Raw genomic sequence first — 15000 nt, 5'->3', positions numbered from 1 at the left:
CCTCACTAATGCCTTGCATCGTCTATATTAGATATATAACAACGGGCGGGTGCGGTTCTGATCAAATGTTACATCGGGTGGATTGCGGATGGTTGACGACTTTCTGATGCGGTTGCGGATGAAATAATTGCCTATCCGCGCATCTCTAGTCCACACTCTGTCTTTAATATCTTGGCTGACGAGAGGCGTCTTCTTCTGTGGTAGCAAAACACAGCGCCACTAGAGGCGGGTGCGAGTACTGCATCGTTTTGACTCATTTTAACCGACAGGAAGTCGTTTGTGCTGCAATTTAAAACCAAGTGGAAGTGAGTTTTTTTTCCTAAATATTAATTTTGTATTACAATCCAATGATTTGCAAATCATTGTATTCCGTTTATATTTACATCTGACACAATTTCCAATTTCATGCTTCACGTAGCTCAGGGGTAAAAAAGATGAGAAAAAAATTCTCCCCCAAAACGGACACAAGCTTCCGAGTGTGCTCAAGCCCCCAAAAAGGTTATAGTAGGCTGAATATTAGTAAGAAATAGGGGTGCACAAAAAAATGGATTCACGTACTAATCACGATTCTTATTTATACCGATAATAATTTTATAAAATCTATTTGAAGAAAAAAAATATTTTAAAAAATACCCCAAAAGGGACAAGCGGTAGGAAATGGATGGATGGATAAATATATTGTTGTTGTTTTTCTAAACAATCAAAAAAAAAAAAATTTAAATCTGGTTTTAGGCCATCTCCATGCAACAAGAAAGACCCTTTCTAAACTGAAAGCTGTTATGAAAAAGTTAGCATGCTAGCATGCACCTTAGCGTCATATAATGTTATGCTAACGTAAGCTTGCTAAAATGCTAACATTAGCATGCTAACTTTTTTGAGCTAGTTTTGCAACCGTTTACGCCAGAGTCATATAACTTGGTATGTGACATTTGTGACCTGTTAGCATGCAAACGATAGCATGCCGGCAAGCTAACTTAAAAAAGCTAGCTCAAAAAAGTTAGCACGCTAATGTTAGCATATTAGCAAGCTTACGTTAGCATGCTAACAGTCCGCATGTCTCACATTTCCAGTAACACGGCAGTAAGGTGTATGGCTGCGGAAATAGGGAAAAAAGTGTAAAATTAGATAAAAAAAACTTAGCATGCTAACGTAAGCTTGCTAAAATGCTAACTATAGCGTGCTAGCTTTTTGAGCTAGTTTTGCAACCGTTTACGCCAGAGTCATATAACTTGGTATGTGACATGTGTTACCTTTTAGCATGCAAACGATAGCATGCCGGCAAGCTAACTTAAGCATACTAAGTTTTTTTTATCTAATTTTACACTTTTTTCTCTATTTCCGCAGCCATACACCTTACTGCCGTGTTACTGGAAATGTGAGACATGCGGACTGTTAGCATGCTAACGTAAGCTTGCTAATATGCTAACATTAGCGTGCTAACTTTTTTGAGCTAGTTTTGCAACCGTTTACGCCAGAGTCATATAACTTGGTATGTGACATGTGTTACCTGTTAGCATGCAAACGATAGCATGCCGGCAAGCTAATTTAGGCATGCTAAGTTTTTTTCATCTAATTTTACACTTTTTTTCCCTATTTCCGCAGCCATACACCTTACAGCCGTGTTACTGGAAATGTGAGACATGCGGACTGTTAGCATGCTAATATATATATAAGCTATTGTTAGCTTGCTAATATGCTAACATTAGCGTGCTAACTTTTTGAGCTAGTTTTGCAACCGTTTACACCAGAGTCATATAACTTGGTATGTGACATGTGTTACCTTTTAGCATGTAAACGATAGCATGCCGGCAAGCTAACTTAAGCATGCTAATTTTTTTCATCTAATTTTACACTTTTTTTCTCTATTTCCGCAGCCATACACCTTACAGCCGTGTTACTGGAAATGTGAGACATGCGGACTGTTAGCATGCTAACGTAAGCTTGCTAATATGCTAGCATTAGCGTGCTAACGTTTTTGAGCTAGTTTTGCAACCGTTTACGCCAGAGTCATATAACTTGGTATGTGACATGTGTTACCTGTTAGCATGCAAACGATAGCATGCCGGCAAGCTAACTTAAAAATTCTAAGTTTTTCTATCTAATTTTACACTTTTTTCCGTATTTCCGCAGCCATACACCTTACAGCCGTGTTACTGGAAATGTGAGACATGCGGACTGTTAACATGCTATTTTAAGCTTGCTAAAATGCTAACATTAGCGTGCTAACGTTTTTGAGCTAGTTTTGCAACCGTTTACGCCAGAGTCATATAACTTGGTATGTGACATGTGTTACCTGTTAGCATGCAAACAATAGCATGCCGGCAAGCTAACTTAAGCATGCTAAGTTTTTCTATCTAATTTTACACTTTTTTCACTATTTCCGCAGCCATACACCTTACAGCCGTGTTACTGGTAATGTGAGACATGCTGACTGTTAACATGCTATTTTAAGCTTGCTAAAATGCTAACATTAGCGTGCTAACGTTTTTGAGCTAGTTTTGCAACCGTTTACACCAGAGTCATATAACTTGGTATGTGACATTTGTGACCTGTTAGCATGCAAACGATAGCATGCCGGCAAGCTAACTTAAGAATGCTAAGTTTTTCTATCTAATTTTACACTTTTTTCCCTATTTCCGCAGCCATACACCTTACAGCCGTGTTACTGGAAATGTGAGACATGCGGACTGTTAGCATGCTAACATAAGCTTGCTAATATGCTAACATTAGCGTGCTAACTTTTTTGAGCTAGTTTTGCAACCGTTTACGCCAGAGTCATATAACTTGGTATGTGACATGTGTTACCTGTTAGCATGCAAACGATAGCATGCCGGCAAGCTAACTTAAGAATGCTAAGTTTTTCTATCTAATTTTACACTTTTTTCCGTATTTCCGCAGCCATACACCTTACAGCCGTGTTAGTGGAAATGTGAGACATGCGGACTGTTAACATGCTATCGAAGCTTGCTAAAATGCTAACATTAGCGTGCTAACTTTTTGAGCTAGTTTTGCAACCGTTTACACCAGAGTCATATAACTTGGAATGTGACATGTGTTACCTTTTAGCATGCAAACGACAGCATGCCGGCAAGCTAACGTAAGCATGTTAAGTTTTTTCATCTAATTTTACACTTTTTTCTCTATTTCCGCAGCCATACACCTTACAGCCGTGTTACTGGAAATGTGAGACATGCGGACTGTTAGCATGCTAACGTAAGCTTGCTAATATGCTAACATTAGCGTGCTAACTTTTTTGAGCTAGTTTTGCAACTGTTTACGCCAGAGTCATATAACTTGGTATGTGACATGTGTTACCTGTTAGCATGCAAATGATAGCATGCCGGCAAGCTAACTTAAGCATGCTAAGTTTTTCTATCTAATTTTACACTTTTTTCCCTATTTCCGCAGCCATACACCTTACTGCCGTGTTACTGGAAATGTGAGACATGCAGACTGTTAACATGCTATCGAAGCTTGCTAAAATGCTAACATTAGCGTGCTAACGTTTTTGAGCTAGTTTTGCAACCGTTTACGCCAGAGTCATATAACTTGGTATGTGACATGTGTTACCTGTTAGCATGCAAACGATAGCATGCCGGCAAGCTAACTTAAGCATGCTAAGTTTTTTCATCTAATTTTACACTTTTTTCTCTATTTCCAGAGCCATACACCTTACAGCCGTGTTACTGGAAATGTGAGACATGCGGACTGTTAGCATGCTAACGTAAGCTTGCTAATATGCTAACATTAGCGTGCTAACTTTTTTGAGCTAGTTTTGCAACCGTTCACGCCAGAGTCATATAACTTGGTATGTGACATGTGTTACCTTTTAGCATGCAAACGATAGCATGCCGGCAAGCTAACTTAAGCATGCTAAGTTTTTTCATCTAATTTTACACTTTTTTCTCTATTTCCACAGCCATACACCTTACAGCCGTGTTACTGGAAATGTGAGACATGCGGACTGTTAGCATGCTATCGAAGCTTGCTAAAATGCTAACATTAGCGTGCTAACTTTTTGAGCTAATTTTGCAACCGTTTACACCAGAGTCATATAACTTGGTATGTGACATGTGTTACCTTTTAGCATGCAAATGATAGCATGCCGGCAAGCTAACTTAAGCATGCTAAGTTTTTTCATCTAATTTTACACTTTTTTCTCTATTTCCGCAGCCATACACCTTACAGCCGTGTTACTGGAAATGTCAGACATGCTGACTGTTAGCATGCTGTCGTTAGCACACATGCTAAACCTTAACATTTTAATGTAAGCATGCTAACGTTTTTAGGCTAGTTCTGTAGCTCTTTTTGTGCAGTTATACCTAAAATTCACTCGGCGCCATCTTCAAAGTACGGCAGCTTCCGAAGACCCTCGGCCAGAGGTCCAGGGCACAGATAGCGGGCCCATCAAAATTTCCGCGGGAGTTTTTTAATTATAATTATTATACCGAATAATACATTGCGAGAATCGGTTTGAATCGAAAATCGTGTTGAATCGAGAATCGGTTTCTAGAATGACTCGCCAAAGATGCACATCCCTCAATAGAAGTGCACAAAAAAAAAAAAAAAAAAAAAAAATCGATTCAAATCCAAATCGTGATTCTTAGTCATCACAATTCTAAATTGATTCCTAATTTTCAAAAACTGATTAAATACAAAAAAAAGATGTTTTATTATTTTTTTTTAAACAAATATTTTTGTGGATAAATGTTGCTTATTTTATGTTTTTGCAAAAAAAAAATATATATATATATATATGTTGTTTTTTTAACAAAAAAGGCATAAAACATAACAAAAAAATTACTTTTTTTTTTACATTTTTATGACTGAGACCCTTGAAATATTTTTGTAGAAAAATGTTGCATATTTGTGTTTTTTATTTTTCATTTTATGACTGAGACCCTTGAAATATTTTGGGGGAAAATGTTGCATATTTTGTGTTTTGTAATTATAAAACTTTTTTTTTTTTTTTTTTTTAACAAAAAAGGCATGAAACATAAAAAAATAAAAAAATATATAAAAATATTTTTTCAATTTTTATGACTGAGACCCTTGAAATTTGTGGGAAAATGTTGCATATTTTGTGTTTTTGCAATAAAAAAACATTTTTTTCTTCTTTTTTTTTAACAAAAAAAGCATAAAACAACAAAAAAATAACTTTTTTTTTTTTTTATGACTGAGACCCTTGAAATATTTTTGTGGAAAAATGTTGCCTATTTTGTGTTTTTGCAATAAAAAAAACATATAAAAAAAAGGCATAAACAATAACAGAAATAAATTATTTTTTGTATTTTTATGACTGAGACCTTTGAAATATTTTTGTAGAAAAATGTTGCATATTTTGTGTTTTGGCAATTAACAACTTTTTTTTTTTAAACAAAAAAGGCATGAAACATTAAAAAAAATAAAAAATAAAATAAAATAAAACTTGTTTTTTACCTTTTTATGACTGAGACCCTTGAAATTTGTGGGAAAATGTTGCATATTTTGTGTTTTTGCAATAAAAAACATATTTTTTCTTCTTTTTTTTAACAAAAAAGGCATGAAACATAACAAATAAATAACTTTGTATTTTTTTTTTTTTTTATGACAGACCTTTGAAATATTTTTAAATATTTAAATATTATTTTTTTAAAAACATCTTTTTTTTTAAACAAAAAGGGCATAAAACATAACAAAAACATAACTTATTTTTTACATTCTTCTTTTTTAACAAAAAAGGCATAAAACATAACAAAAAAATTACTTTTTTTTTTACATTTTTATGACTGAGACCCTTGAAATATTTTTGTAGAAAAATGTTGCATATTTGTGTTTTTTGTTTTTTATTTTATGACTGAGACCCTTGAAATATTTTGGGGGAAAATGTTGCATATTTTGTGATTTTGTGTTTTGTAATTCTAAAACTTTTTTTTTTTTTTTTTTTAACAAAAAAGGCATGAAACATAAAAAAATATATATATATAAAAATATTTTTTCAATTTTTATGACTGAGACCCTTGAAATTTGTGGGAAAATGTTGCATATTTTGTGTTTTTGCAATAAAAAAACATTTTTTTCTTCTTTTTTTTTTAACAAAAAAAGCATAAAACAACAAAAAAATAACTTTTTTTTTTTTTTATGACTGAGACCCTTGAAATATTTTTGTGGAAAAATGTTGCCTATTTTGTGTTTTTGCAATAAAAAAACATTAAAAAAAGGCATAAACAATAACAGAAATAAATTATTTTTTGTATTTTTATGACTGAGACCTTTGAAATATTTTTGTAGAAAAATGTTGCATATTTTGTGTTTTGGCAATTAACAACTTTTTTTTTTTTAAACAAAAAAGGCATGAAACATAAAAAAAAATAAAAAATAAAATAAAATAAAACTTGTTTTTTACCTTTTTATGACTGAGACCCTTGAAATTTGTGGAAAAATGTTGCATATTTTGTGTTTTTGCAATAAAAAACATATTTTTTCTTCTTTTTTTTTAACAAAAAAGGCATGAAACGTAACAAATACATAACTTTGTATTTTTTATTTTTATAACTAAGACCCTTGAAATATTTGTAAATATTTAAATATTATTTTTTTTAAAACATCTTTTTTTTTAAACAAAAAGGGCATAAAACATAACAAAAACATAACTTATTTTTTACATTCTTCTTTTTTAACAAAAAAGGCATAAAACATAACAAAAACATTTTTTTTGACACCTATATGACTGAGACCCTTGAAATATTTTTGTAGAAGAATAGTGAATGATTTTTCAATCAAAAAAAAAAACAGGGTCTCAATCATAAAAGTGTTAAAAAAAATAGTTTTTTTTGTTATGTTTTATGACTTTTTTATTAAAAAGGAAAAATGTAAAAAATAAGTTATTTCTTGTTATGTTTTATGTCTTTTTTGTTAAAAAAAAAAAAAGTTTTTTATATATACATATATATATATATATATATATATATATATATGGTATCCGTTTTTAAAATGAAAAACATTAAAATGTTTGATTTTTTAGTTTGTGGGCCTCAGTAGAAAAAGTTGTAATTAATGTTTCATGACGATCTCAGACACAAAAATGTTGAAAAACCATGAAGACGATGGAAAAGTTTTGAGTGTGGACAAAAATGATGACTTTGTTGTTTTCTTTTTACTTAAGTCTCTGTAAAAGTGGTCTAAGAGTGCTATTTCCTGCTTTAACCACTAGAGGTCAGCAGACTATCATCTATCATAGCATTCGCCGGGCAGGCTTGGACAACCAATCAAAAGTGAGTAAGCGGTCATGTGACCCAAGTGTGACCTGTGACCCAGACGAATCCTCGGAGCGGTCGGGTGGAGGAGCACTGGCGCGGCGCCCGGTGCAGCCCGATCCAGAGACGGAAGCGCACCCGGGTCCCCTGCGGCTCGAGGCCCGCCAGCAGGCGGTGCACGGTGTCGGCGGCCTGGTGGTCGTGCGCCGTCGCCAACGTTCCCCCGCGTTCTCTGCAGCTGCGCCCCGCCTCCCTGAAGGTCCTCCGCTGCAGGAAGACGGCGTAGCACCCGCGCCCGGAGCACAGGGCGTCCTTCTCCTCCAGCCGGGCGCCCGCCGCCGACCCCTCGCCGTCCTCCCCCGCCGACCTCTGACCCCAAGCCGGGGGGGTCAGACAGAGCAGCAGCCACAGGGCGCTCAGAGTGCCGCCACTTCCTCTCCGCATTCTGAAAAGAGACGTAAAAGTAGTCCAAAGGTGGTCCAGGCAGGTCCGGCTCCACTCTGCTGAGCTCGCAGAGAGACGGGAAGAGGCGTTCGAGGAGTGCAGGGGAGGGGAGTGAGGGGTAGGGGTGGGGGGGTGGGGGGCTGCAACGTAGAGGAAAAAGAATTGTGATTTTGGAAAGGGGGGGGGGCTGCCTCAAGAAGTGTGTCAGTGTAAAAAAAAAAGGGGGGTTATGAAAACCATATGCCCCCCCCCCACCCCCCAACTGTCATCACACACACACACACACACACACACACACAGACAGTGGAAAGTGACAATCATGCATCTCTTCATCATCCTCATCATCACGCCCCCCTCCCTCTCTTTAAAAAAGGAAAGATGGTTACAGTAATAAGATCAACGTTGAAATGTGAAATGTTGCATTCAAGGGCTTTCAAGTCCCAGGAAAACCGGGCATTCCGGGAAAAACCAGGGGTTTGATGGTAGGACAAAGGAAAAAAGGGCGGAATAAGACAAAGAGGAACTAGAATGAAGGGTGTCTTATATTCATTATATTCATTGGGGGCCACATCGCAGTAATGCAGACCCGGGCCCATTAAGGTTAAGGTTTTCAATCTGGCCCCGCCGGGACATTCCCAAACATTTTTCAATGAGTGTGGCCCTTTTTGATCTTCAGTCATTTTAGTGGGACTTTTTTTTTAAAGTCATTTGTCAAAAAATACTGATCAATCAAAATCAATGTTGTTATGAATTATTGATGTATTCAATGCTCTCATTACTATTCCTCTTTGAAATATTTTTGTGGAAAAATGTCACATATTTTGTTTTGCAATTAAAAAAAAAAAACTTTTTTTTTTTTTTTTTTTTTTTTTTTTACAAAAAAGACATAAAACATAACCAAAAATAAAACTTTAAATCGACAGGTGGCTCTGAAGTTGGTCTGGAGATTTAAGCATGGAAAGTTAAAATAAATAAATAAAAATAATAATGTCGGACACTTATTTTTAACGATTTTGTGAATGTGGGTATTTTTGATCTTCAGTCATTTTAGTGGAACTTTTATAAAAGTAAAATGTCAAAAAATACAGAATTATTGATGTATTTAAGGCTGTAAATATTATTCCACTTTGAAATATTTTTGTGGGGAAATGTTGCATGTTTTGTGTTTTTGCAATAAAAAAAATTGTTTTTCTTTTAACAAAAAATGCATATAACATGAAAAAATACAAAAATTTTTTTTTTTTTTTTTTTTTAACATTTTTATGATAGAGACCCTTGAAATATTTTTTTGGAAAACATTTTGCATATTTTGTGTTTTTGCAATAAAAAAACATCTTCTTTTTTTAACAAAAAAAGGCATAAAACAACAAAAAATTAAACTTTAAATCAACAGATAGCTCTGAAGTTGATCTGGAGATTTAAGTGAGGAAAGTTAAAATAATAATAATAATAATGTCGGACACTTATTTTTAACGTTTTTGTGAGTGTGGGTCTTTTTGATCTTCGGTCATTTTAGTGGAACTTTTATAAAAGTCATTTGTCAAAAAATACAGATCAATCAAAATCAATGTTGTTATGAATTATTGATGTATTTAAGGCTGCAATTACTATTACACTTTGAAATATTTTTGTGGGAAAATGTTGCATATTTTGTGTTTTTGTAATAAAAAAACATCATTTTTTTAACAAAAAAGGCATAAAACAACAAAAAATAAAACTTTAAATCGACAGATAGCTCTGAAGTTCATCTGGAGATTTAAGTGTGGAAAGTTAAAAATAATAATAATAATAATAATGTCGACACTTATTTTTCAAATTTTTTGTGAGTGTGGGGTCTTTTTGATCTTCAGTCATTTTAGTGGGACTTTTATAAAAGTCATTTGTCAAAAAATACAGAATTATTTATGTATTTAAGGCTGCAAATATTATTCCACTTTGAAATATTTTTGTGGGGAAATGTTGCATGTTTTGTGTTTTTGCAATAAAAAAAATTTTTTTTTCTTTTAACAAAAAATGCATATAACATGAAAAAATACAAAAAAAAACCAACTTTTTTTTTTACATTTTTATGACAGAGACCTTTGAAATATTTTTTGGAAAACAATTTGCATATTTTGTGTTTTTGCAATAAAAAAACAACTTCTTTTTTAACAAAAAAAGGCATAAAACAACAAAAAATAAAACTTTATATCGACAGAAAACTCTGAAGTTGATCTGGAGATTTAAATGTGGAAAGTTAAAAAAATAAAAATAAAATAATAATAATAATAATAATGTCGGACACTTATTTTTAACGTTTTTTGTGAGTGTGGGTCTTTTTGATCTTCAGTCATTTTAGTCTGACTTTTATAAAAGTCATTTGTCAAAAAATACAGAATTATTTATGTATTTAAGGCTGAAATTACTATTCCACTTTGAAATATTTTTGTGGGAAAATGTTGCATATTTTGTGTTTTTGCAGTAAAAAAAACATCTTCTTTTTTAACAAAAAAGGCATAAAACAACAAAAAATAAAACTTTAAATCGACAGATAGCTCTGAAGTTGATCTGGAGATTTAAGTGAGGAAAGTTAAAATAATAATAATAATAATGTCGGACACTTATTTTTAACGTTTTTGTGAGTGTGGGTCTTTTTGATCTTCGGTCATTTTAGTGGAACTTTTATAAAAGTCATTTGTCAAAAAATACAGATCAATCAAAATCAATGTTGTTATGAATTATTGATGTATTTAAGGCTGCAATTACTATTACACTTTGAAATATTTTTGTGGGAAAATGTTGCATATTTTGTGTTTTTGTAATAAAAAAACGTCATTTTTTTTAACAAAAAAGGCATAAAACAACAAAAAATAAAACTTTAAATCGACAGATAGCTCTGAAGTTCATCTGGAGATTTAAGTGTGGAAAGTTAAAAATAATAATAATAATAATAATGTCGACACTTATTTTTCAAATTTTTTGTGAGTGTGGGGTCTTTTTGATCTTCAGTCATTTTAGTGGGACTTTTATAAAAGTCATTTGTCAAAAAATACAGAATTATTTATGTATTTAAGGCTGCAAATATTATTCCACTTTGAAATATTTTTGTGGGGAAATGTTGCATGTTTTGTGTTTTTGCAATAAAAAAATTTTTTTTTTCTTTTAACAAAAAATGCATATAACATGAAAAAATACAAAAAAAACCCAACTTTTTTTTTTACATTTTTATGACAGAGACCTTTGAAATATTTTTTGGAAAACAATTTGCATATTTTGTGTTTTTGCAATAAAAAAACAACTTCTTTTTTAACAAAAAAAGGCATAAAACAACAAAAAATAAAACTTTATATCGACAGAAAACTCTGAAGTTGATCTGGAGATTTAAATGTGGAAAGTTAAAAAAAATAAAATAAAATAATAATAATAATAATAATGTCGGACACTTATTTTTTACGTTTTTTGTGAGTGTGGGTCTTTTTGATCTTCAGTCATTTTAGTCTGACTTTTATAAAAGTCATTTGTCAAAAAATACAGAATTATTTATGTATTTAAGGCTGAAATTACTATTCCACTTTGAAATATTTTTGTGGGAAAATGTTGCATATTTTGTGTTTTTGCAATAAAAAAAAAATTAAAAAAAAATATATATTTTTTTTTTTTTTTTAACAAAAAATGCATAAAACAGGAAAAAAATACTAAAAAAACCAACTTATTTTTTACATTTTTAAGACAGAGACCCTTGAAATATTTTGGGGGAAAAATGTTGCATATTTTGTGTTTTTGCATTAAAAAACATATTTTTTAATAAAGGTATAAAACAACAAAAAATAAAACTTTAAATCGACAGATAGCTCTGAAGTTGATCTGGAGATTTAAGTGTGGAAAGTTAAAAATAATAATAATAATAACAATGTCGGACACTTATTTTTAACGTTTTTTGTGAGTGTGGGCCTTTTTGATCTTCAGTCATTTTAGTCTGACTTTTATAAAAGTCATTTGTCAAAAAATACAGAATTATTGATGTATTTAAGGCTGCAATTACTATTCCACTTTGAAATATTTTTCTGGGAAAATGTTGCATATTTTGTGTTTTTGCAATAAAAAAATATATATATGTTTGTTTTTTTTTAACAAAAAATGCATAAAACATAAAAAATACCAAAAAAAACCACCTTATTTTTAAAAATTTTAAGACAGAGACCCTTGAAATATGTTTGGGGAAAAATGTTGCATATTTTGTGTTTTTGCAATAAAAAACATCTTCTTTTTTAACAAAAAAGGCATAAAACAACAAAAAATAAAACTTTAAATAGACAGATAGCTCTGAAGTTCATCTGGAGATTTAAGTGTGGAAAGTTAAAAATAATAATAATAATGTCGGACACTTATTTTTAACGTTTTTTGTGAGTGTGGGCCTTTTTGAACTTCAGTCATTTTAGTCGGACTTTTATAAAAGTCATTTGTCAAAAAATACAGATTAATCAAAATCAATGTTGTTGTGAATTATTGATGTATTTAAGGCTGCAATTACTATTACACTTTGAAATATTTTTGTGGGAAAATGTTGCATATTTTGTGTTTTTGCAATAAAAAGAATATCTTTCTTTTTTTTTAACAAAAAATGCATAAAACATGAAAAAATACCAAAAAAAACCACATTATTTTTTACATTTTTATGACAGATCCCCTTGAAATATTTTTTGGGGAAAATGTTGCATATTTTGTGTTTTTGCTATGAAAAAAAAACATTTTAAAACCCTTATTTTTTTACACTTTTATGACTGAGACCCTGTTTTTCCACAAAAAATATTTCAAGGGTCTAAGTCATAAAAGTGTAAAAAAAAATAAGTAATTTTTTGTCATGTTTTATGCATTTTTTGTTAAAAAAGAAGAATGTAAAAAATAAGTAATTTTTTTTGTTATGTTTTATGCCCTTTTTTTTTTTTTTAACAAAAAGACGTAAAATATAACCAAAATAAAAACTTTAAATCGACAGGTGACTCTGAAGTTGGTCTGGAGATTTAAGCATGGAAAGTTAAAATAAATAAATAATAATAATAATGTCGGACACTTATTTTTAATGTGTTTTGTGAGTGTGGGTCTTTTTGATCTTCAGTCATTTTAGTGGAACTTTTATAAAAGTCATTTGTCAAAAAATACAGATCAATCAAAATCAATGTTGTTATGAATTATTGATGTATTTAAGGCTGCAAATACTATTCCACTTTGAAATATTTTTGTGGAAAAATGTTGCATATTTTGTGTTTTTGCAATATACATTTTTTTTTAACAAAAAATGCATAAAACATGAAAAAATACCCAAAAAAACCCACTTATTTTTTACATTTTTATGACAGAGACCCTTGAAATATTTTGTGGAAAAATGTTTGCATATTTTGTGTTTTTGCAGTAAAAAAAACATATTTTTTTAACAAAAAAGGCATAAAACAACAACAAATAAAACTTTAAATCGACAGATAGCTCTGAAGTTGATCTGGAGATTTAAGTGTGGAAAGTTAAAAATAATAATAATAATAATAATGTCGACACTTATTTTTAACGTTTTTTGTGAGTGTGGGCCTTTTTGATCTTCAGTCATTTTAGTGGAACTTTTATAAAAGTCATTTGTCAAAAAATACAGATCAATCAAAATCAATGTTGTTATGAATTATTGATGTATTTAAGGCTGCGATTACTATTCCACTTTGAAATATTTTTGTGCAAAAATGTTGCATATTTTGTGTTTTTGCAATAAATTTTTTTTTTAACAAAAAATACATAAAACATTACATTTTTATGACAGAGACCCTTGAAATACTTTTTGGGAACATTTTTGCATATTTTGTGTTTTTGCAGTAAAAAAAACATCTTCTTTTTTAACAAAAAAGGCATAAAACAACAAAAAATAAAACTTTAAATCGACAGATAGCTCTGAAGTTCATCTGGAGATTTAAGTGTGGAAAGTTAAAAATAATAATAATAATAATAATAATAATGTCGACACTTATTTTTAACGTTTTTTGTGAGTGTGGGTCTTTTTGATCTTCAGTCATTTTAGTCTGACTTTTATAAAAGTCATTTGTCAAAAAATACAGAATTATTTATGTATTTAAGGCTGAAATTACTATTCCACTTTGAAATATTTTTGTGGGAAAATGTTGCATATTTTGTGTTTTTGCAATAAAAAATTTTTTTTTTTTTTTTTTAACAAAAAATGCATAAAACATGAAAAAATACCAAAAAAACCCACTTTATTTTTTACATTTTTATGACAGAAACCCTTGAAATATTTTTTGGAAAAAATGTTGCATATTTTGTGTTTTTGCAATAAAAAAAACATCTTCTTTTTTAACAAAAAGGCATAAAACAACAAAAAATAAAACTTTAAATCGACAGATAGCTCTGAAGTTCATCTGGAGATTTAAGTGTGGAAAGTAAAAAAAATAAAATAATAATAATAATAATGTCGACACTTATTTTTAACGTTTTTTGTGAGTGTGGGCCTTTTTGATCTTCAGTCATTTTAGTCTGACTTTTATAAAAGTCATTTGTCAGAAAATACAGAATTATTTATGTATTTAAGGCTGAAATTACCATTCCACTATATTTTGTGTTTTTGCAATAAAAAGAATATCTTTTCTTTTTTAACAAAAAATGCATAAAACATGAAAAAATACCAAAAAAAACCCACATTATTTTTTACATTTTTATGACAGATCTCCTTGAAATATTTTTTGGGGAAAATGTTGCATATTTTGTGTTTTTGCTATGAAAAAAAACATTTTAAAACCCTTATTTTTTTACACTTTTATGACTGAGACCCTGTTTTTCCACAAAAAATATTTCAAGGGTCTAAGTCATAAAAGTGTAAAAAAAATAAGTAATTTTTTGTCATGTTTTATGCATTTTTTGTTAAAAAAGAAGAATGTAAAAAATAAGTAATTTTGTTTGTTATGTTTTATGCCCTTTTTGTTAAAGGGCATTTTTTTCTGCATTCAGTAAAGAAAAAAAAAAAAAAAGGATTTTATTGAAACTAATTTTTTCCAGGTTTTCCTGACCTAGATAGTGAAACTAAACAATTGAGAAGTCAGACTAATTTGGTGCATGGAGACTGTCTAATACCAGGGACGCAGAGACGGCAGGCAGACGGAAAGTCAGCAAAATATTATTGGACGTAAACAAAAGAAAGTGCACTCAAGGGGGAGTGGGAGAAGACGCAGCTGGGGGAAGTGCAGAAATACAACACCGACAGAAAAACAACACTGCCTTGGTACTGCCAGCAGTACCAAGATGTATTTGGATACATTTCAAAATAAAGGGGACCACAAAAAATGGCATTATT

At 30.9% G+C, this 15000-nt stretch overlaps 1 protein-coding gene across 1 annotated transcript in view; it reads right to left on the bottom strand.

Annotated features, from left to right (window-relative positions):
- LOC133607197 (complement component C1q receptor-like) overlaps positions 1-7734 on the bottom strand; it is a 10415-nt gene extending 2681 nt beyond the window's left edge. Inside the window, exon 1 of the mRNA XM_061961667.1 lies at positions 7286-7734. Within this exon, the coding sequence (XP_061817651.1) occupies positions 7286-7679 (394 nt within the window). The 5' untranslated portion in view covers positions 7680-7734. The remainder of the gene's footprint in view (positions 1-7285) is intronic.
- Positions 7735-15000: the final 7266 nt, after the last annotated feature.

This window comes from Nerophis lumbriciformis, linkage group LG09, assembly GCF_033978685.3.
Source record: "Nerophis lumbriciformis linkage group LG09, RoL_Nlum_v2.1, whole genome shotgun sequence".
Taxonomy (NCBI): Eukaryota; Metazoa; Chordata; class Actinopteri; order Syngnathiformes; family Syngnathidae; genus Nerophis; species Nerophis lumbriciformis.
The sequence above is the reverse complement of the archived record's forward strand: the minus strand, read 5'-3'. Positions and strand labels throughout refer to the sequence as shown.